General features: G+C 43.4%; 1 protein-coding gene across 1 annotated transcript in view; it reads left to right on the top strand.

The window, feature by feature from the left end:
- Nucleotides 1-21596, top strand: part of LOC310876264 (MAM domain-containing glycosylphosphatidylinositol anchor protein 2) — a 355337-nt gene that overhangs the window by 109082 nt on the left and 224659 nt on the right. Inside the window, 1 exon segment of the mRNA XM_083789750.1 lies at nt 4403-4542. Within this exon segment, the coding sequence (XP_083645876.1) occupies nt 4403-4542 (140 nt within the window).

Here is a 21596-nt window from a genome sequence, read left to right as displayed (position 1 = left end):
AGCCCACAGGTTTGAGAATCACTGCTAGATTTTGTCAATACAATGTTGTATTATTCATTCAAATAAGTCCCGGATTTGTAGCTTTTTAGTGTGCAGAGCTATGGATGATTGTGTGCGTGTGCATGTGCGTGTGCGTGTGCACGTGGGTGCGAGCCCCACGGAGTGTGTCTCTGCGGCACTCTGCAGGTCGTATTAGCAACACAAGTAAGAGAGGGCCATTAATTAGCTGGGTGTTTGGCCCAGACCGATAGCACGCCGCACTGATACTGGCTTATTGGGGTAAATGTCATTAGCCCTGTGCTGCGTCTGGCGGCCCCCAGGGCATTGAATCTAGACCTCCTTTGTTTTAAGTGGCAGCCTTGCGTGAAGCTCCCTCACCCCTAAGTCTATTCCTCACTCCTGTATCATCCACCCCCTTGGAATTCACCATCAGTAGAATTACCCCCTAATGGTGGCAGAGAGAGAGGGAGAGAGGGAGAGATTACCCCCTAATGGAGGCAGAGAGAGAGGGAGAGAGGGAGATATTTTTTGTCCAGATAACCCTATACTTTGTTGTGCAATGGTGTCATGTGGCGAAAGTAGCCGGTGTACAAGCATGTCATTAGTCAGAAGGTTCATTGTTCCGAAATTACTATCCCTATCTCTAAACCTAACCTAAACATAACCGCAAGCACGGGAGCAGTGCATGTTCGCCAACCTTAATGCATGTTCGGACTAACGGGACTTCGGGTCTATGGGCAGTTCCCCAAGCCGCATCGCGTCCACGTGCTGTTTTTGAGCTTGTACATCTGCCGCAACACAGAACCGTCGTACGATGGAGCAGCCGGCTCTAGTCTGTCCAAGTAGTTACCATCAATCTCTTTCCTCATCGCTCTGTGTGGCGTTTAGGCCACCTGGGTGCGCCCACCGAAGGGCCAGTTTAGCTAACGAGCCGAAGGAAGGATGACTGAGGCTGACAATATGGTCGGTCGCACAGCGTGACGGTTGAAAAGTGGGGAGGGCCTGGCGTCACGTTGTGAAGCTGCTGGGACTGTGTCCACTGAAGGATGCCCACGGGCCAGTCAGGTGCCTTTGACACGCAATTAAAGTATACCAATCCAGTGGTTTGCAAACTTTTTCATGTCAAGGACCCCTAAATTGAGACAATTGCCCCCCCGTTTGAAAAAATGTGCCAGGGGGAGAACAGAGAAGATTGTTACGGCTTTAGCAGTGATTCTTCTTAATTTCAAAGACCCCCAGTTTAACATGCATTAGGCCCCCATTTAATGGCATTTATTTCTCGGGGGACCCTGCAATTTATATCGTAAAATCAATATTAATTTGACTCTGAGAGTGTATACAAATGGAACATTGATTCCATTTGTACACTATCTGAGTTGGCAGGTTCTGGCTGGGCAGAACGCACAATGACTTACAAAAAAGAGAAGAATTAATAAAAAAAGGAAAAGAAACACCAGAGGGCTGTAAGACGTGTACATTTTGCAGAGTGAAAGAACATTTCGCCTTTCGGTACCCGTGGCGTTCTCAGAAAAATGAGAAAAAGAAAAAAATAATGTTTATTTGTTTGTGATGTTTGGCCTCCAAGCAGACAGCAGTAATTTGTGTAATTACGTTCAATAATGAAGTGTTTCAGTGGAGACACACTCAGCGTAAGAATCCTCTTACACAGTCAAGTGTTCATTTATCCATTTGTAACTCTGAGAGTGTAGCTACACATGTAACCAAATGGACCCACAAGAGCCCATTTTGATTGCATTTGTATACACTCTCAGAAATAATACATTATGTAACTTTTTTTGACCAATCTGTACCGGTGGAGTAACTAATATGGCGCTTGTTTTTGTCTCCCTGCTCTTCTATTGAGACTCTTCTATTGAGAGGTTGAATCCCACAGATTGTATTTAATTAACACTGATGATTTGACCTTGTGTATTCCGGTATCACCCTCTCTCTCTGTCTCTCTCTGTCTCTCTCTGTCTCTGTCTCTGTCTCTGTCTCTGTCTCTGTCTCTGTCTCTCTCTCTCTCTCTCTCTCTCTCTCTCTCTCTCTCACTGTCTCATTATTAACTCGCCCCCAACCCCTCGCTAATCACACACGTTGAAGTGGAGGTATAAACGAGCTTAGACGAGCTATCATGGCAGCGAGTGGCTTGTTGTCATGGTTCAGTGGTTCAGTTCTCAAACGTTTCTTTTTGTGTCAAGGACCCCCAAATTGATTTTCGGCCCCCGATCTCAAAAGAGTTTTTTCCAGGGAGAAGAAAGAAAAGAAGAGCTTTGAGAAGCAATGCCTTAGAATGGCTTGTACCCCGTGGTGCCTCCTATATCTGTCTCTAATATCTCTGTTTCGTACGTGTGTGTGCGTGTGTGCGTGCGTGCAGTTACAGCAGTTTAGAATGAAACAGACAGACTTTGGCGTCGAGAGAGAGAGAGAGAGAGAGAGAGAGAGAGAGAGAGAGAGGGAGAGGGAGAAAGACAAAAGAGAGAGAGAGATTGAGAAGGACGGGAAATAAAGTGAAGACAATAACAGAAAGAAACCAAACAAGTGAAATTGCTGACTTTGCAGCCCTGGAATCACTTTTTATTTAGTTGACAGAGCATTCGTTTGAATTGCAATGTCTAGTGCGCCGGGCAGCAAATTGAGTTGTGTTTCATTCCTTGGATCACTCAACAAACGGGAACAACACCGTCGTTTAGCTGTTTGTGTCCGCGGTCCGCTTGTCTCCTTTTTGTTCTGGGATTCTGGTATATTTTCTTAACTCTATAATAACTACATTTTACTACTGTCCTTTCGGTGATCTCAAGGCGACTGCTGCTTTTTAAATGTTTTATTTTTTTGTAAAGCACTTTTAGTTTGAATTGCCTTTTTGTTCAACTGTGCTATACAAAAAGAAAAAAAAAAAATATATATAAATAAATAGTTATTCCAAGCCTCAGGCATTTTAGAAAATGACAACTAGCTTGACAAGGTTACTATAGGTTCACATGTGTCAGTGAATCTCAACTTTTTGACACCCAGTTTGACATGTCTTTATTGTCTTAATGCTTGTTTATATTGCATTGTTTGCTCATTGTTGACCTCGTCATTTTAAATGTGCTATATAAATAAAATTGAGTTGATTTGATATGATATGGACCCGATTTCTAGGGTTCCCAAACTTTTCAGCCCACGACCCCTCAATGTAAGCCTATTTGAACTGGGGAGTCCCCCACCCCTCCACCACCCTGACAAGCACTTTGAACTGGGGACCCCCCCACCCCTCTGACAAGCACTTGGAATTAGTTTGACTCAGTTCCACAGATAATTATTGTGAAAATATGGTGAAAATATGTTGGAAATGTTTTGGATAATTTGGCCAATTTGGTGTTATTCATATTTATTTATTTTATCTCTGGGACCCCAATTTACACTATACAATCCTTTTCATTTAAGTCAGAGTCTACAACTGGAATGGAAATTACTGTTCCGTTTGTATACACTCTCAGAGTTACAGACCATCAAACGGCAATAATGTGGACCCCTGGTGGTCCCTGGACCTCAAATTGAGAACCAGTGAAAAAACATGGTGCCTCAGTCAGTAACTCTCTGATGCCTCTCTGATTATTTAAGCTATAAAGGTGTGTGTGTGTGTGCGCGTGCATGTGCGCATGTGTGCGTGCATGCGCGCGGTATGCATGTGTCTTCTTGGCTGATCTCTATAGCGCTGCTCCGTGTGGATTTGCCTCTGCTTCTTGTGGGTAAATCAAAGTTAAAAGCCATTCACTCAGTCAAACACGTCCAAAGTGAAAGCAACGCAATGGGAGCATAAATCTCGTTATCTGTTTATTTATTTGGGTTTTTTTCCCCCTGGTACCTACAGGAGCGTGTCTGAACTGTGAACATATCTGTTTGTTTATTTGGGTTTTTTTCCCCCTGGTACCTGGAGGTGCGTGTCTGAACTGTGAACATACCACCGTGCACGGAGGCTCTGTGAGAGAGACATCTCCATCTGTCAAGTTCTGCCACCGTGTCAAAGTCTTTACATTCTGTTCATGTGTACTAGATGTCTATCCTCGTGGGCTCCATGCTCCTAAATCAGGCTCATCACGTAACACACATAATGCGTAGTTGCACCGCTCAGTTCACATGGGCGTGTCTGTCTGTCTATCTGTCCTAACTCTTCTTGTTACTGCCATATTGAGAGAGCTCGCACAAAAACAATTTCACCCACTCTTTTACATGGGTGTCTGTGCCCCTGCCCTCTCCTTTGTTTGCGTGTATGTGAGCAACACAGGCTATCTCTGTAGCGTGATCAAGTAGGGCGTTAATTTGCGAAAAACCAAGAACAACAAAGAAAACGGCGTTCCAGTCATTAGTACATAATGTAACACCTTGGTCTGATTATCCCTGTGTTTTTCCTCCACAGCGCCCCCGTCGGTCCGCATCGTGCACTCGGGCCACGCCTGCAACGTGGAGGAGGAGAGACACACGGAGAGAGTGTACACCATCCGAGAGGGAGAGACCCTGGAGCTCACCTGTCTGGTCACTGGACACCCGCGGCCACAGGTGAGGCCATGCATGACACATCCGAGAGCTTGTGGGGGTGGGTGGGGTGGTGTGGGGTTGGTGGTCCCAGTTCAAATATGATTCTTTTGGAGGGTCGCGGCCGTTTGCGCCCGCTAATCTTCATCCTGACCCATATTTCACGGCCTTAGGTGGGAGTAGGAAGGAAGAATGACCGGTAGATCAAGAGCTTTAATATAAATATGACATTAAAACATCGCAATGCATCATGCGAAGCATTTGCCACTAGACCGTTGCTTCACATAAACAAGTATCTAAAACATAAAAGAGACATTGACTATGCATTTAACACTGACAACTTCGTAAAAGGGAAACCGTAAGAATGGAAGTGCAAAAGTATCAAGTGCTTATTTACTGCATGCTGCTCTATTGCAACGGTTATTTAGCTATTAGAGTTCAGCAGTTTGACGAAGGCTGGAACAAGCAATTTGAGCACTTTGAATTGCACTTTGGCACGGCGAGTCTTCTTGATGGCAGAGTTTCCTATTCAGCAATGACTGCGATGCGTGCGCCAGCAGCAGCCACATAGCCATCTTGTGTGTCCATCCTTTCTGTACGGACAGAAGTCCCAACATAATGTGAACGCTCTCTGGAAAGCCTTGGCGGAATAACATGACATTTGGCCACAAATGACCAGTTGGACTCAAGGATCAACTTATTAGAAATAGGCAAAACGGCGCATTAAATGCCTTCAAAGTCTTCTTTTCCAGCAACTATTATGATGAGTCTGGAGGCATACAACGGCAATGAAGTATTTCTAGTTGATGCTTGTTTCATGGCCGACTCTGTATGGCGGAGTGCCTTTCTTTTCTATGAGGTGCAGATGTTTGTTAGTCCGATAGGAATTAGTCTGACAACACCGTCGCTCCCCGACATGCGTGGCAGGTTACAACTAACCCGTGGCAGGTTAAAACGAACCCATGGATTCCTTATTTTAGGGTTGGGTTTTGGGTACCGTGTCAGACTCATGACTGTATGACACATGCACCCCTTTTCTATTACCTTCATATCTGTTTAGGACTGCGTAGCACTTATGCCAGCTAATGATGCTCTGTACCACTGGTTCACAGACACTTTAGCTTGAGACCCAAACGGGAAATTGGATGTTTGTCCAGGACTCGGACTAGTGGAAATACTAGATATACAAGCTCACAACAACATTCAAAAACAAGCTGACAATGTGATCATCACATTGTCAGCTTGTGACGTTTTAAAACGTAAGCTTGTGTCTGCCTTTCTGCCTGTGACATACCGAAAATATGAATGCCAGGTTGAAAGTGGTTACAAAATTAAAAGAAAAAATTATGCATTAATAAGTAATGCGTAACAAAAGGCTGCATAATATTGTCAGTGCTGATGTTAAAAAAATATCGGCCACACCAATATGTCGATCCGGCTCTAGTCAAGTATACCGTTGAGTTGCAGTCAGTGGCATGAACATAACAGATCAATGTCTTGGTTCTTTAGACATAATTATATAACATTGTGAAGACTGATCGACACCAACAGCCGAGGCGGAGAGTTCAGAGTTCAGTGGGGGAGGCGGAAAGCATTCAACATGCAATAAACAACAAGGGTTCTTTTCCCTCATCTGTGTAATTGTCCAATAAAGAAAAGTTTGGTTCCAACGCACAGACTCCCACATTGCTGCCCGACCATACGTAGTTGAGAGAGAGAGAGAGAGAGAGAGAGAGAGAGAGAGAGAGAGAGAGAGAGAGAGAGAGAGAGAGAGAGAGAGAGAGAGAGAGAGAGAGAGAGAGAGAGAGAGAGAGAGAGAGAGAGAGAGAGAGAGAGAGAGAGAGAGAGAGAGAGAGAGAGAGAGAGAGAGAGAGAGAGAGAGAGAGAGAGAGAGAGAGAGAGAGAGAGAGAGAGAGAGAGAGAGAGAATTCATGGCCCAAGGTTGATCAGAGTCAGCGCAGCTGTCAGCGCTTTCTAATCAGATTGCAGGTGCGTGTCGTCATTTGGAGCTGATTGAGTGTACACTGATGCACATAGCTTTCTTCAACGAGCTGACCGAAGGGCCCGGAGGTGCTGCTGGACTCTCTCCCTCTGCTCCCAGTGCTTGTCTGGGCCAGGCGGCAAGGATTCTGTTTTGTTGGCTGGTGAGGCGCACCCTAGCGAGACATACATACATATATGTTGCGTGCCGACTCCGAGAACAGCTGATTTACAAGCTCTGGTGCCGTGATCGTCATAGAGCTCTCCCTCCGGTCTTATTGATGATATTCACACGGCTGCCATCTTGCCAGCAAGGTGATACCTAGGTGACACTTCCCATAGACAAGCCATTCATCCAAACAGAAAAGTCCTCGACTCTAATTATATTAAACAACGTCGAAATCACCAACATTGCAACTTTAGGGAAAGCTTGAATTATCCTCTTTCAATCTGTAAAGTGTTTGTTTAATAAAAATCCACCGTTGACATTTTATGAGCTACTTCCAAGAAATTCCTTGCAGATGCTTTTTTTTCGAAGTGCTGGAGTTTGGAAGTGCTCGTTGACTATCACTCAACGGCCCATGCATACCACCTGTTTTGAATGTGCACGTAATGCAGGAGGCAGCTGGAGGTTGCTTTACTGATAACGAGCGCTTCCATACTCTGATACTTAGAAAATAATCATCTGCAAGGAATTTCTTGACAGGAAGTAGCTCATAAAATGTCTACGGTGGATTTTTATTAAACAAAAACTTTACAGATTGAAAGAGGATAATTCAAGCTTTCCCTACAGCTGCAATGTCGGTGGTTTTGACGTTGTTTAATATAATTAGAGAGGACTTTTCTGTTTGGATGAATGGGCTCTCTATAATGGGAAGTGTCACCTAGGTATCACCTTGCTGGCAAGATGGCAGCCGTGTGAATATCATCAATATGACAGCGACTGTACAGTAGGTGTGGTTTTGAGGACAACCGCTTTGAATTGGGATCATTGTTACAATGTTTACACACAACAGAAACCAAGTATTATATATTTCAAGATCACAAAAAAACTGTCTAAAACGATCTAGCCTCTTCATTTTGATCTTCAAGTCCACCAGATTGAAGGTCTGCGGACCCCCTGTCCCGCACCCAGATATGACCTCAGTTTTCGGAACCCTATAGAGCACCGAAGTCTGACGTCACTTTCAGTAGAGGGCGTCAGGTTCATGTTCATGTTCATGTATCTTTTTAGTTGCATTGAAATCGCCTTAGGGGGATTTTAGATCGCTTCATATAAGAACTGTGTTTGAATAATAAACCGATCATCTCTGCCTTTCTGTCAGGGGAGTGGCTGTGTGTCGTTAATGATGTTCATTAATATTTGATACAGCCAGTTTCTGGAGAAAATGGAATTAATGTGGCCGCAAAAGCCTTGAAACTACATATGAAGGCAATGTCGCTGCTAATATACGTCACGCCCAGCCGTCAACACATTGCGTTCCTGAGATTCCTCGTTGACATAAGCTCAGCTGGTGGTGACTCAACTCTTACTAACCACGAAACATTAAATATCAATAAAATAAAAATAAAAATGAACGTAATTAACATTCAGTTAACATTCAGATGCAGCCACCCGCCTACCCGGAAATGTAGTCTCTGGGTTATTTGACTTATTTTGTTACTCTTTGGATATATTTGTACATTTCCACCTTCAGTCGATGCTTCATATCCATATGAGTGAAAAGGCCGGGGTGATCGGTTTATTTTTCAAACTGTTCTTATATGAAGAGATCTAAAATCCCCCTATGGGGATTATAATGCAAATAAAAAATACATGAACCTGGGGACTGACGCCCTCTATACCGATAGTGACTTCGGTGCTCTATGCCTGTTTGCATGAGTTTACATGTTTACATGCGAGCACTGGAGCATGGAGCTGGCCGTGGTGCTGATCTCCCTCCCCATCCCTCTGCTCTGGACGGTGGCAGTGCTTTACTTTGAGCAACACTTCAAACATATAAAACATGTAACATATCAAAAGGTCGTGCTAGAGTAGAGCTGTACTGTAACAGGCCCCTCATTACTCCTGTGGTCTGAATGACTGCTGCAGTAGAGCTGTACTGTAACAGGCCCCTCACACTACTCACACTCATGGATATGAACTAGTGCTTGATTATATATACTAGCCCTTACCCATTGTGAGATATTATTATGGTCAATGCCTGTGTGAAAAGTGGGAGTGATTGGTGCAGGCGGTGAGGAGATACGGCCGTGTTTCTGACACACATTCAGACAGACATAGACATTCAGACAGACATTGACTGAATTATAGTATGATATGATGATATGATGATGATATGATGATGACTAGCCTGGAAACCAGACAAATCCCTGGGGAGATTGGCCTGGCAGGCCCCACATTTGTACATTTCGCTCACCCCAGAGTTGTGGGTGACCAATCAGAGTCCACTATTCAAATACTTTTTTATACTGTACTACACTACTGTATAATTTTGTGCGTGCGTGCGTGCGTCAGAAAATAACTCAAGCTATTTGCTTTAGTCCATATCGCTCAGCCACAAATTAACAGCAATCACCCTTTGAGCGGTTGACCAGCACCCGTCCAATTTGTTGAGATGGGGAAAATTAAAAACTCAATTCAAGCCACACGGGAGCTCATTTGCATTCATTAATATGATGCCCTGTTTTTGATCGATACGTGGTGTACACTTCCTCTCCAAAGCGCCCTATCGATTTTTATATTTCAATTGAAGAGGTGAAGCCAGGTAAATTAGTGAGAGGACACACACACACACACACACACACACACACACACACACACACACACACACACACACACACACACATTCGTCTCTCACTGTCATCCCGGCTGACAGCTCATTGTCTCCGGCTTCCCTCTTAATTAGAATTAGGATGTGAAGTCAAAAGGTCTGTACGTACGTGTGTAGCAAGGGCAGATCAGGGTTCCTGTTGCAAACCCAGTGATGGTGAGGTGCTCTTAGCTTTATTATCATTCAATACCCTATTGAGAAATAGTCTATAGTACAACTATTCAAAATGTACAATAGTTGCTGTGAGAGTGAGGTCTAGCCAACAGCAACTCTGGATTCCTGGATCGTTGCCCTCCACAATTTCCTATCATATTTACAATAAGTAAGTAAGTACCAAAAGTAAAAGTAGTCATTATGCAGAAAGTTTTATTTTATTTTTCAAAAATAGTAAAAGTACAATTGTAACAATCGGCCTTTACTGAACCAGGCAAATCATTAACTAAGGAATAAAAACAACAGGATCGTAGGGTTGTAGTCTGAGTATTGACTTTATATAGAGACCAAAACGCCGCTGTCACAACAACAAAGGTAAGTTACTCAAAATAAGACACTTCACAAAATACGCCTGTCCCTGTCTCTCTCCCTACTAAATAAAAGAAACAGGATAACAAACTTAAATCAACAAACAATTGCTTTCAAACCCCCCCTCCTGTCCCAAATCAATCCCAAAGTTCTCTCCAATCGGAATGGTGCACGTTCGGGCAGTGCGTCCTACAGTCTATTATAGTTCCTTTGATTCAACAAAACATAAAGTCCGTCCGCCCAAGGCGGTCCAAAAGAAAACGCGAACGGGGTACCCCTCAAGGCTTCTCCTCCAACACGGAACACGTTTGAAACGATCTCACCGGTAAGCGACGTCTTTATCCGACTTCCCGCACGCCGGCAACTGCTTCCAAACGGTCGGTAATCCAACGGTACAGAACCACGCTCGTTGCTTCTCCCGATGGGCACGACTGTCCGTAGTATTGGCTGCAGACACTATGCTTAAACGTTACTCTATAGTTTAAGAGTTGTCTGGCGCCTGGAGCTCCTCTTCCATGCAGGCCTACACTGTGTTTGTGTTTGTGATTCCCCTCCTTTCCCCCGTGTGTCACTTCCTCTATAAGTAACGTTGGGTGGCGACACCAGTGGCGTGTCAATCACCCATGCGACAGACCCGTTACCTTTTCCTCATGAATAGGAAACATTATTATCACATTCATTTCACATGTTACATTTCTCCTTAAATAAATAACACGTACAGAACAATAAAGTAGAATGACATAAATAATGTGCTTTTGTCACACAATATTTGCCTGTGAGATGAGAGTAAAACTATTGAAAATAAAAAATACTCCAGTAAAGTAAAGTCAATAATAATAATAATAATATATATTGAATAATAAAATAAACTAGGCTACAATACAGTACTTGAGTACATGCATGCACTTAGTGACTTTCCACCACTGAAGCCAAGGACATCTTACCTCACTCGGGAAAAGACTCCTCCATTTAATAACGTCCTCTTCATTGGAATTAAAACGTTAATCCTCAGAGCTCCATCGTTCATAGTTTGAGATCGTAAGCTTCCTCATTAGAATTCATTAAAAAAAAAAAAAAAATCTTCTTCCAAGAGCTTTTTGTTTTTTCTACAGAGGAAACCTCTTACAGTGATCACGTCTAGCCCGGGGGTGAAATTGATCACTATAATCTGGAGGGTTATTACAACCCCAAGTGGTCTCTTCCGTTTTCAAATCGCTCGAGCCAGCCTAAAGAAACTTTGAAATGGTCCTCTCCCACCCCAGGCTTTCTGCCAATTCCTCTGTCTTCTTAACTCACCAAACGGGGGGGGGGGCCCTCTCGAGAGGGCATTTAAGCGACCGGGGTATTATCAATCCACTTGACAGGAGCGGCTCCCGTGCGTATTCCATTTATGTCTCCATCACTAGCAGTCATGACTGCCGCTCTCATTGTTTGCATTTTTTGTCTCAGTATGAGTGGTTTTCCATTGTCATTATTTCTATAAACTGTATTTCCAAAACTGTGGGGAAAATAAATGAATGCAAACATCTTGAATAGCCCAGTGTTGGTCAAACTGGGCCCCTTTAAGTTATTTTTTCATTGTCATGTATAACAATATCTGGTGTATAAGACTGGTGTTAGACTACTAGTCTCCTGAGACAGATGTGGCTTCCACAATTTTCAAACGTAGTCTGTACACTCACACAAGAGTTTTTGTGCCAAGGACACCCAGGTTAACTTGGCCAGGGACCCACAGAAATCTTTCAGAAATAGCAGATGTGCAATTAAGTGACGCTGTGAGCTTGTAGATGTGCTATTTTTCAACAGCCAAGATATAAATGGATTACGTGGTTAAACTGATGGTGGTTGTGAATTATGCTATATTGACTAATTTAGCTGGGTACCACCTGTATCCAGAGGATAACGTGATTGTGAAGCCTACTCCACACTTCCCTTTCGTGGGTTACAGTCGCAAAATGGGTTCTGAATGCCCCTGCCGACAAATTCAGTAGCGCAGCTTGGAATCTGTTAATTATAATATAAATCAAAATTATTTTCAGATAGGGGGTCCGTGGCCAAATATATATACATTTTGGGGTCCTTGGCAAGAAAAGGTTTAAGAACTACCGTGCCTATGAGTCCGGACCCCCTGTTGAAGACGCCTGCCATACGGCCTCTCTCATCACTAAGCTACGGCCACCCAGTAAAACCAATCCTTTCTCTGTTTTTTTTGTTTGTTTTTTTTCTTTTGTGAATGAGCTCCAGCCACCTTGACAATCTGGGCCACAGCAGTCTGACAACTGGCCAAGTCACGGTGCTCCGTCATTGTAAATGGCCTCAATTTGGCCTGCATTAAGCAAATCACACAACTGCCGTTTTCTCCATTACTGACATCTTTGTCACTGCACTGAACGAGAGACACTGCGGCGGCCGCGATAACACATGGACCAGCTAAGGCCTGATTTATGCTCTGTTGCACACGTGGGGCATCAGGCACAAGGAAATAGACGATCTACAAGCTTGCAACGCGTCGCACCGCAACGCATTGCAAAGCTTGTAGGTCGGTCGGCGCGACACCCGAGCGCAGCGAAGTTTAACTCATGCTAAGGGTTGAGTTTGTGCCAACTACACCATCAGCGTGGTGCCATACCGACAGACTGAATGGAGGTCGTGGGTTGGCACGCTTCGTTCCGGCGTTTCTAATTCTCCGCATGCACGTTTATCATTATGCACACACCTTGGATTCCGTCCAACCGGGCAACAGCTTTTCCTATGCTTTTCCTATGCTGTGTCTGTCTGTCCGTTTGGCTGTCTGTCTGTCTGTCAGGCTGGCATGTCTGTCTGTCTGTCTGCCCATCGCCTGAAAGGAAAAACAAGAAGACTTCCTAATAATGAGACAGAGCGAGTGCATTTTCCGGCACCAACATCTGCCGTGGAACACCCGCGGCAGTCGGTAGTGTTTCTCGACGGCTTCAGTCCGACACTCTACCCCTTACCCTAACCATAACCGCAAGCACGACACTCTACCGACACTCTACCCCTTACCCTAACCATAACCGCAAGCACGACACTCTACCCCTTACCCTAACCATAACCGCAAGCACGACACTCTAGCGACACTCTACCCCTTACGCTAACCATAACCGCAAGCACGACACAACGCATGTCATCAGCCGCGGAACACCCGCGGCAGGCGCCAGTATTTCTCGCCACCATCAGTCATAATCCCCCAGCACATGCCGCCCCTCCCCCCGATAGCGCCGTGGCTTTTACCGGCAGTTTACCTGTACCGGTTGCGGTGGCTGGAGCATGGCTGCCGAGTGGACCGACAGAGCAGCGGAACGGAGCTGTCATAATCCATCCACCTACTGCCGGTCCTCCCCACGGCACTGCCGCGTCTCATGCCGTTTCCGGATTATGCACTCGCTGCTAATAACAACACCCAGCACAAGCATACGCACACACACACACACACACACACACACACACACACACACACACACACACACACACACCAGAGTATATTGTTGCTGTCGGGGAAGAAACCTCTAATATCCATTAGCCGAACCTTTTGTGTTTTTTTTTGTAAATTAACACCCGAATTGATCATACTACAGCGTCACACAAAAGCATGGATATTAGCAGATCTGCAAGTTCAAAACGTGTGTATATCTGCTACTAGGAGACGATATACATATGTGACCAAATCTGACTGAGAGACTGCCATTGGATTTTTTAGATTTTTTTTTGTTTTTCGCCTTTTTTCATGTCACATGAAATCAGGAATCATAGCTTCAAATTGACATATTGGTTGTTCAGTTTGACACACCAGTTTTGGAGATATGGTTTATAGAGTATTGTCTTGCAGAGAAACAGCGAGTTGAGAAAACAGGCTTGAAAGGTTCACTTCTGTGGTCTCTAACATTAATTTACAACTAGCTACATGTTTAAGCATTTATTTCATATTTACATGTCGATTTCAGCTCTGATACTATTATTTATATACTATATATTTCAGACATGCTCTAGTATGCGAAGTGTCTGCCTGTGATATTAACCCCTGGGCTACAATTAACGGAAAAAACGGATTATTGCTAAAAATACAAACCTACCGTTAACGGAATTAACGGAATGTCAATCAATGTCAGTTATCGGGGGTTAAACGAAGCAAAAATTAGCATGTTTTCGCTAATTTCGGTAATGTTGGATGTAATTTACCAAAAAACGGCCGAAATCCGCGCGATCGTGCGCTATCGTGCACGCGCACCGTCTCTATGTGCGTCGCTGTAAAAAATGTGATATTTTGCGATGTTTTGGGGTTGATTTGACCTTAATTTGACTTAGTTATGAAAAAGTTAGCATTAGCTTATCATTCAGGACAGCCAAACGAGTGACACGGGGTTAAGATACTACCGGATGTTATCGATCGTTGAACCGGAAGTGACTTGACCAGATTCGTCTATTTTTGTCAAAATCGGCATAATGATGCGTTCCCGCCATCTGGTGGCAAAACGAGATAATACATTATAGATGCCATATGCATTTGAATGATCTGCTCAAACCATCAGATCTTTCTATTAATGTTAAAATGATGAATTAAAGATATGCCAATTACCCAAACAAAGAAATTGGGATTGGTAGTCCAAGGGTTAACTCATTTTGAAGAAAAGAAATTGCGCGATGGCAGGCTCAGTCAAATCTGGTGACATATGACCTCAGGTTGACATGTGTGCACTCAGACACAGTACACACACACACACACACACACACACACATGCAAATACATCACTTCACACGTGCGCACTCATGCGCAAACTCCGAGCCACACACTTCCATTTCGTTGTCAAATAAATACGTGCTCCCGTCAATCAAGCGTACACCATTCGGTGTGAATATTTTGTGCTCTGTTTTCCCCTCCTCCTCCTCTCTTTCCTCCACCGCTGCCTTGTGGCTTTGACATTCAAAGGTGTTAACTGTAGCAGCGGCCAGGCCCTGGGAGCCTGCCAGGTCACAGTTCAACCCTGTTCACACTTCATACTGTGAACTTCACACTTCCATATACAGTATATTGATTTTGATTTTGATTTAGCCTAGTTCAGTCATAGTCTTTTGAATAAACTTCCATTTAGTCACATTTTAGTCATCTGAAATGTTTTGGTGTTAGTCTAGTTTTAGTCTACTAAATATCATAACATTTTAGTCTTAGACTTAAGACTTTAGACTTTTTGGCGGGCCTTGATGCCATCATAATGCCTGATTTTACACTTGGTTGCATGCTGAACATAACCGCTCTACAAGCTCACAACATGCCATGCTGAGCTTGTAGATCTGCTATTTTCAGAGTGCAACACCCTTTGCAGTTTTTATTTATTGACAAGATTGTCAACATATTTACCGGTAGGTAGTCATAGTTTTAGTCAGCATAGTTTTTATTTAGTTTTCGTCAGTGAAAAAGGTTAGTCAAAGAAAATGTTTTGTCCTTTACCCAGAAATGTTTGAGAACCACTAAAGTATGGCATTAATTTATGAAAAGAACATACAAAGTAGAAATATGGAGATACAAGGTATTCACGCGACAGCGGCGACATGTGGGATCATTACTGGAAAAGGAACATCGACAGGGAGATGCAGGACTGACATGAGGAGGTTCTGCTTCAGCCTGAAGCTAATAATAATAATAATAATAATAATAATAATAATTCAAACACAAAATTAGAAATGTCATAAAATATTGACGTAGTCAATATCGACCAAGGCTTTAAGGTTCAGGGTTTCATTATTGTCACATCTTGTGTACGTGGGTACATAAGAGTGGAATGATTTTATTCCGGATCATCGGATATCGTAGCAGCATGAATAATGATAACAACGGGTGGGCCATACCGAGACCAGCACTTTATATGGAGATTTTTCAGAGGCCTCGATTTTAATAAGATTAGAATAAAAAACAAATGTTTTGATTCTCTGTGCCGTGTCCCTGATTTGATTCAATGTGTATGCCGGTCTCTTCTCCCCCCCCCCCCCCACACTTTCGCCTCACCTTATCCCTTTCCATCTTACTGTGGAAATTTGAAATAATATTCGTTCAAAGTGAACGAATGGTTTAATTGTCCACTTTTTCTGTCAAGGGACTGTTTTCTTGGGAGTTTTTCCTTGTCCGGTCAAGGAGGGGCATTCCCTCATTCACGTTATAATTGGGGGGAGTGCTTTGAGACTTGATTACGGTGCTCTAAAAAGTTGTATGTGCTCAAACCACAAAGTAAATTGTGGTTTGAGCACATTTTCCCTCATGAGGTAATCTTCGAGAAAGCTTTCTTATAAAGACGAGATTGGTCACCACTTATATCAGAGCGCCACCGGCGTGGAGAAGGATGACGTGGTGCGAAGCGACATGCTTTGAGCTATATCTGCTACTTTTGATATATTTTTTAATTTGAATCCAAAAGTATGTTTTATGTGATTTCCACCCAACAGAGACGATATTGAAATGGTTACCATCAGGATGCCACAACATATGCCTCAAAATATAGCATTCAAAAGAGTTGAATTTGTGCTTTTAAAATACTTTTGACTAGATGTACTGAATTTCCAGTCCTCTTTCCACCCGATCAAAAGTGTTTTACATTAAATCACATGCTAATAGTAGTAATTATAAACAAATTATATAATATAAATGAATATGGAAGGCGTGTTGCAATGCAGGAATGATTATAGATTATCAATTTTTATATCTCTTTTTTAAGCACAAAAAGTTATTTACAATATGGAGATTAAACAGCAACGTTATATGGAGGTCCACGTGGTTCGTAATGAGAGCTACGTCGGGCTGTAGTGGACAATTCTCTGACAACTCTTATTCGTGTCTGTTCATATTAGTTTGGGAATTACCGTGTTGCTGACGTGTCGGCGAGGGAGGGGATATTATAGCCTGGCTCAAGTACTTTAATCATCAAATTATGCTGAAATCCCACATCCCTCCTAGAATGCGTAGGGCTGCATATGGTCTCTGTGGGGCGCTAAACCTCGTATGTACGAAACTGTTACTTTTCAGGATTCAAATCAAAACCACGTAACCAAGTAGCAGATCTAAAAGCTCAAGATGTGGCACGAAGCACCACCTTTTGATCTTGCAGATCTGCTACTTGCTTTTGTATATGCTTTTGTGTGACGCTGTAGTATGATCAAGTATGGCGTTATTTACAAATCACGAAAAAGTTAAAATATGGCGATGAGAGGTTTCTGCCCGATATCAACAATATCTTTGGCTATAAACCCCCCAGTGCTTCAGTAATGAGAGTCTGCCCTGTATGTGTGAATATGGATGGAGAGATGATGCGGGGAGAAGGAGCTATACTCTCAGTGGTGTAAAGTAACCAAGTACATGTACTCATGCACAAATTTGAGATATCTTTACTCTCGTCAGTATGTCGATTTTCTATACTTTTACTACTAAAATGTTGTACTTTTATTCCTCTACATTTGTATGAACACTTTAGTTACTAGTCGCTTAGATTAGATTTAGATGATTATTACAAAACATACATAAACCACTTCGGCCATATATAGTTCGGCCATATTAAATTAGCAGATGTACAAACTCACAATGCGTCACATCGCGACATGTGTTGCATTGCGTTGCATTGCGTTGTGTTGTGCTTTTTGTGAAATGGGACATTTTGACTTGTTACTTCTGGTTTTGACTACTTTTACTTCTGATACTTTACACATATTTTGATTTGTACTTTTACTAATGATTAAATTTTTAGTACGAGGACTTCTACTATATATCCACATTGCAGTGTTGACACTTTCTTGACAACCGGCTATCCGACGTACTCGACACCGGGCACTGCACTCCCTGTGGGGGTGTGGAACGCTTTAGTCGAATTAGAAATCGGTAGGGCGAACGGTTCTCGAGTAACGTGGATTACAGATTACAGAGATTATAGATAGATGTGAGTTCTTCTTCCATCACTGAGTAGTGAGTACTCTGTCCTCCATGCCTGGCTGTCTGTCTGCTCCTTGCACCGTCACCTGGCTGTCTGCTCCTTGCATCGTCAACGGACGGTGGCTTGACCACTTGGTGAATCTGGGTCATCGTACTGAAAGTAGCCTACAGCATGGGTGCCAGCATAATGAGCCGTACAGTGTTGCTTACGGTGCTTACTTGAATAATCGTCACCGTCATCGGGGCAGACACCATGTATCTCCGTTATTTCATACTTTGTCTGTGGTAAACAAACGCCCTGCTTCTTCAATGTACAAAGAGTGTCGGACAAAAGTATAGTCAAAAGTAGCAGATCTAGACGTTGGCGAAGCAACATGTTTGTAGATCGACTGTTTCTTACACTATTTCTGAGAAGAAAAAACTTTCTTTGGCAGATTCCCATGAAGTGAATCTAATACATATTTAACCAATAGGTTAACAGGTTTTTTGAGTGGTGCAGCCACCTAGAAACAGCAATGTCTGTCCCAACCTATGTTTAGGGTACCAACAGGGGGAGCTGTTGCACCACTCACTTCAGACAGGTCTGAGTTAAATTGCTCTTCTCTTTACTGCTTTGTGCTAATTGTCAGAACATCACCCTGCCTGCAGGTTAACATGTTTGTGACGCTGTATTAATGCATTTTGCTTGGGTACCCCCTCAAGGACCGCTGGGGGTCCCCGGACCCCACTTTGAGAGCTACTGTGATAAACAACAGACGGGGTTGTCAAAGCAAATGCATGACCCGAGTAAAAGCCTATATTTACTTTTGTCTGACCAGAAGTCGTGATAAAACATATCCAGTGACCAGAGGCATTTACCCAAGCGATTACAACCCTGGTTATAAAAAAGGAAATACGATAAGGTTTTCTGATTACTATTTTTTACCGTCGACGTGCTGAACCCATCAACCCATCCATCAACAGTCCACACATTTTAACATCCCTAATATACGTTACCGTATGTATGCCAGGAGCATATTAAAACGGTTGGCTCAACAATTTGATATTAACTGTCAAACTATTCTCATTATAAATTGAGCCATACTGGAGATATTTTATAACTGCATATAAAACATCACGCGGAAAATGACAAAGTTCATGAAATGAAAATAAAAATAAATGATTAAACCCCTTTCTACCTGGGTTTCTGTCATACCCAGGCCTCGGTCTACTGCTATATACTACTTTTTTCGCATTAAGTAATGGATGCTGATAAAAACCAGTGACATTTTGGTCTTCTGCCACTGGACTGGTTGTACCGAGGAGACATCTGTAGCGCTCCTTTTAAATGTCAGCTTTATGGAGTGTGTGTGTGCAAGGTGACGCTATAGGCTACCTGTTCCCCATCTCTCCAGCCGGGCTGCTTGCTCGCTCTCTCTCTCTCTCTCTCTCTCTCTCTCTCTCTTTGGCTGCTGCACACTGAACAGACAGAGTGATCTGTGCTGGTGAAGCTGTCTGCTCCTGCCCCACGCCTCGTCAATTTTTTGGGTCCGATCCCGGTTTTGAAGAGTCCTAAATTGGTGGGTATCTTTACTACCTTCAGTCCAGTGCTTCTCAAAACCTTTTTGTGTCCCTTTGTCCCAAATTTATATTAATATGAAAATGTACATCAATTATTTTTCAAAGATTTTCAAAAATAGCAAATGTACAAAGCCAACATCTTAATCACTAAGCCAAAGGGAACCCACTAAGCCAAAGGGAAGACATTTAGGCCATCAGGCGGAGGTTGTGAGCCACTCTGTACACCCTTTTGACCTCCTCCCACAGGGAAACCCGATCCGGGTCACCGCACCAATGTAATGCCCGGGATTCAAATCTGGGTCTTCCACGTGTAAAACCACTAAGCCAAAGGGAATATTTGACTTTTAGGCCATCAGGCATCGGCCATGTGGGGACACTGACAGACAGAGAGGTGAAGCTCAAGGCAAGGTGAAGAAAAGGCGGCTGGCCTTATCTGTGACCACAAACCGCCGTGTTGAACTAGCAGGCACCGATGGCTAGGCCAGCGACGACACACGGCAAACACTTTGTACCTTTTGTTTCAATTACAGCCCGGGCCTGGACTCAGTCCACGGAGCTCAGAGTTCAGCGAGTACAAACAAGCCCCGCTCTCTCTCTCTCTCTCTCTCTCTCTCTCTCTCTGAGTCCCAGCGATAGCTCCCTGTACAGAGACCAGCTGGCTGGAGAAGTATATGTGGGAGGTTGCTATGAAGCCTAGTGCTGCTGCTGCATGCATGATGTGTGGGGGAACATGCAACATTTCCATGTTTATTTAACCCAAAGCTAACACGGCCACGTTACTTTTCACTTGAGACCAGCTCCCGCGGCAGCGTTACTATATTTCTGAAGCCGGGAAGGCGTGCATGTATCCTTTTCCGGATTCAATTCGTTTTCTCAGGAAGACCTCAGGTTTTAGGGTGTCTTTCATGAAACTGCCTTAGGTTTTAAGAAGCTTGTGTGAGCACCCCAGGCAGTTTTTAAGTTGCTTGATTCAGTATTTAGACATTTTATATTAATTATATCGGATACGCCCATTATATTCCACCACACTGTAACTTCAAACATTTTACCCATGAAAGATCGCGGCCATTACAGCAGTCTATACAGCGGCCATCTTGCTACAGTCAAATACACTGAGCCGAGCGTTGCCTAGCAACGTGGAATGCTACTGTATACTGTAGAATAAAATCACAGCTGCACTAATATCTTTGGGGCATGCAGGCCCGTCTGGAGTTTGAAATTTGAATGGACAGGTATGAGTCAAAAGGGAGACATCGAAGAGGAAGGATGGATGGGGAAGGATCAACATATGGAATGTCATATATCCATATATGGAGATCTAAGGGTTTGAGGTTTGAGGTCAGATGTAGAGTTGCTGGCCAATATTGATCTCCATATATGGGCTTACTGTAACTGTGACAGCAGGTTGATCTCCATATATGGGCTTACTGTAACTGTGACAGCAGGTCGCATTTACTATGACATCAGGGTCTCTCTCCACATCTCCATCCCTGATGATGTCATATGATGTCACCATATATGGTGCCCGACACACGGGAAATGCACGACACACTGACAGGAAATACACAATTCCATAGTTAACTGCGACCTTTGGTCGCAACAAGATATATTTATATCTGTGAGATGACGTCTCATGTCGTCATACTGTCCTAATTCAAACACTAAAGTCCATAGACTTGGCAAGTTGGCAGGCGACCTGGAATTTATAATTAGGCTCTAATCAAACATTCAAAGTCCATAGACCTGGCTGTGAGTGATGTGCGCAGACTAACTTGCTCTGGTAATTTGCCTCGTCAAAAATAGGATCACCGAGAATCTCTCCACTGTGGAAGCTTCCAGCTTTTCCACACAACGATAAAGAAATCCCCAAATGGGTGCGATTCATCTGCGCATACAGTCTGTTAGATTAATCATGTTCCGAGGGCATTAGTGGTCCCGTTATGCAAATGTCCTACTTATACTTCTCGTGTTTGTTTGCAGCCTCATCAGGCCAAATCTAGTTCACCAGTACTGGCTAAACAATGCAGAACCTAGTATATGGCTGTTCAGCCTGTATGACAGTACAATATAGTCAAGGACGTCACCCCTGTATTTATTTGTATTTAACTTTTTTTAATACATTTTTTACACAAAATTTGCTAACTCTGAGAGTATGTACACATTGTTTGTAGGCTACACATTCAGAGTTATGGAAGTTAAACAAGTTTGAGAACCACTGGCTTAAAGTGATCAAAGACATACTAAAATACAAATAG

Source organism: Protomyctophum parallelum (assembly GCF_964188405.1).
Source record: "Protomyctophum parallelum genome assembly, chromosome: 19".
Classification (NCBI taxonomy): Eukaryota; Metazoa; Chordata; class Actinopteri; order Myctophiformes; family Myctophidae; genus Protomyctophum; species Protomyctophum parallelum.
This window is presented reverse-complemented; position numbering and strand designations above follow the sequence as displayed.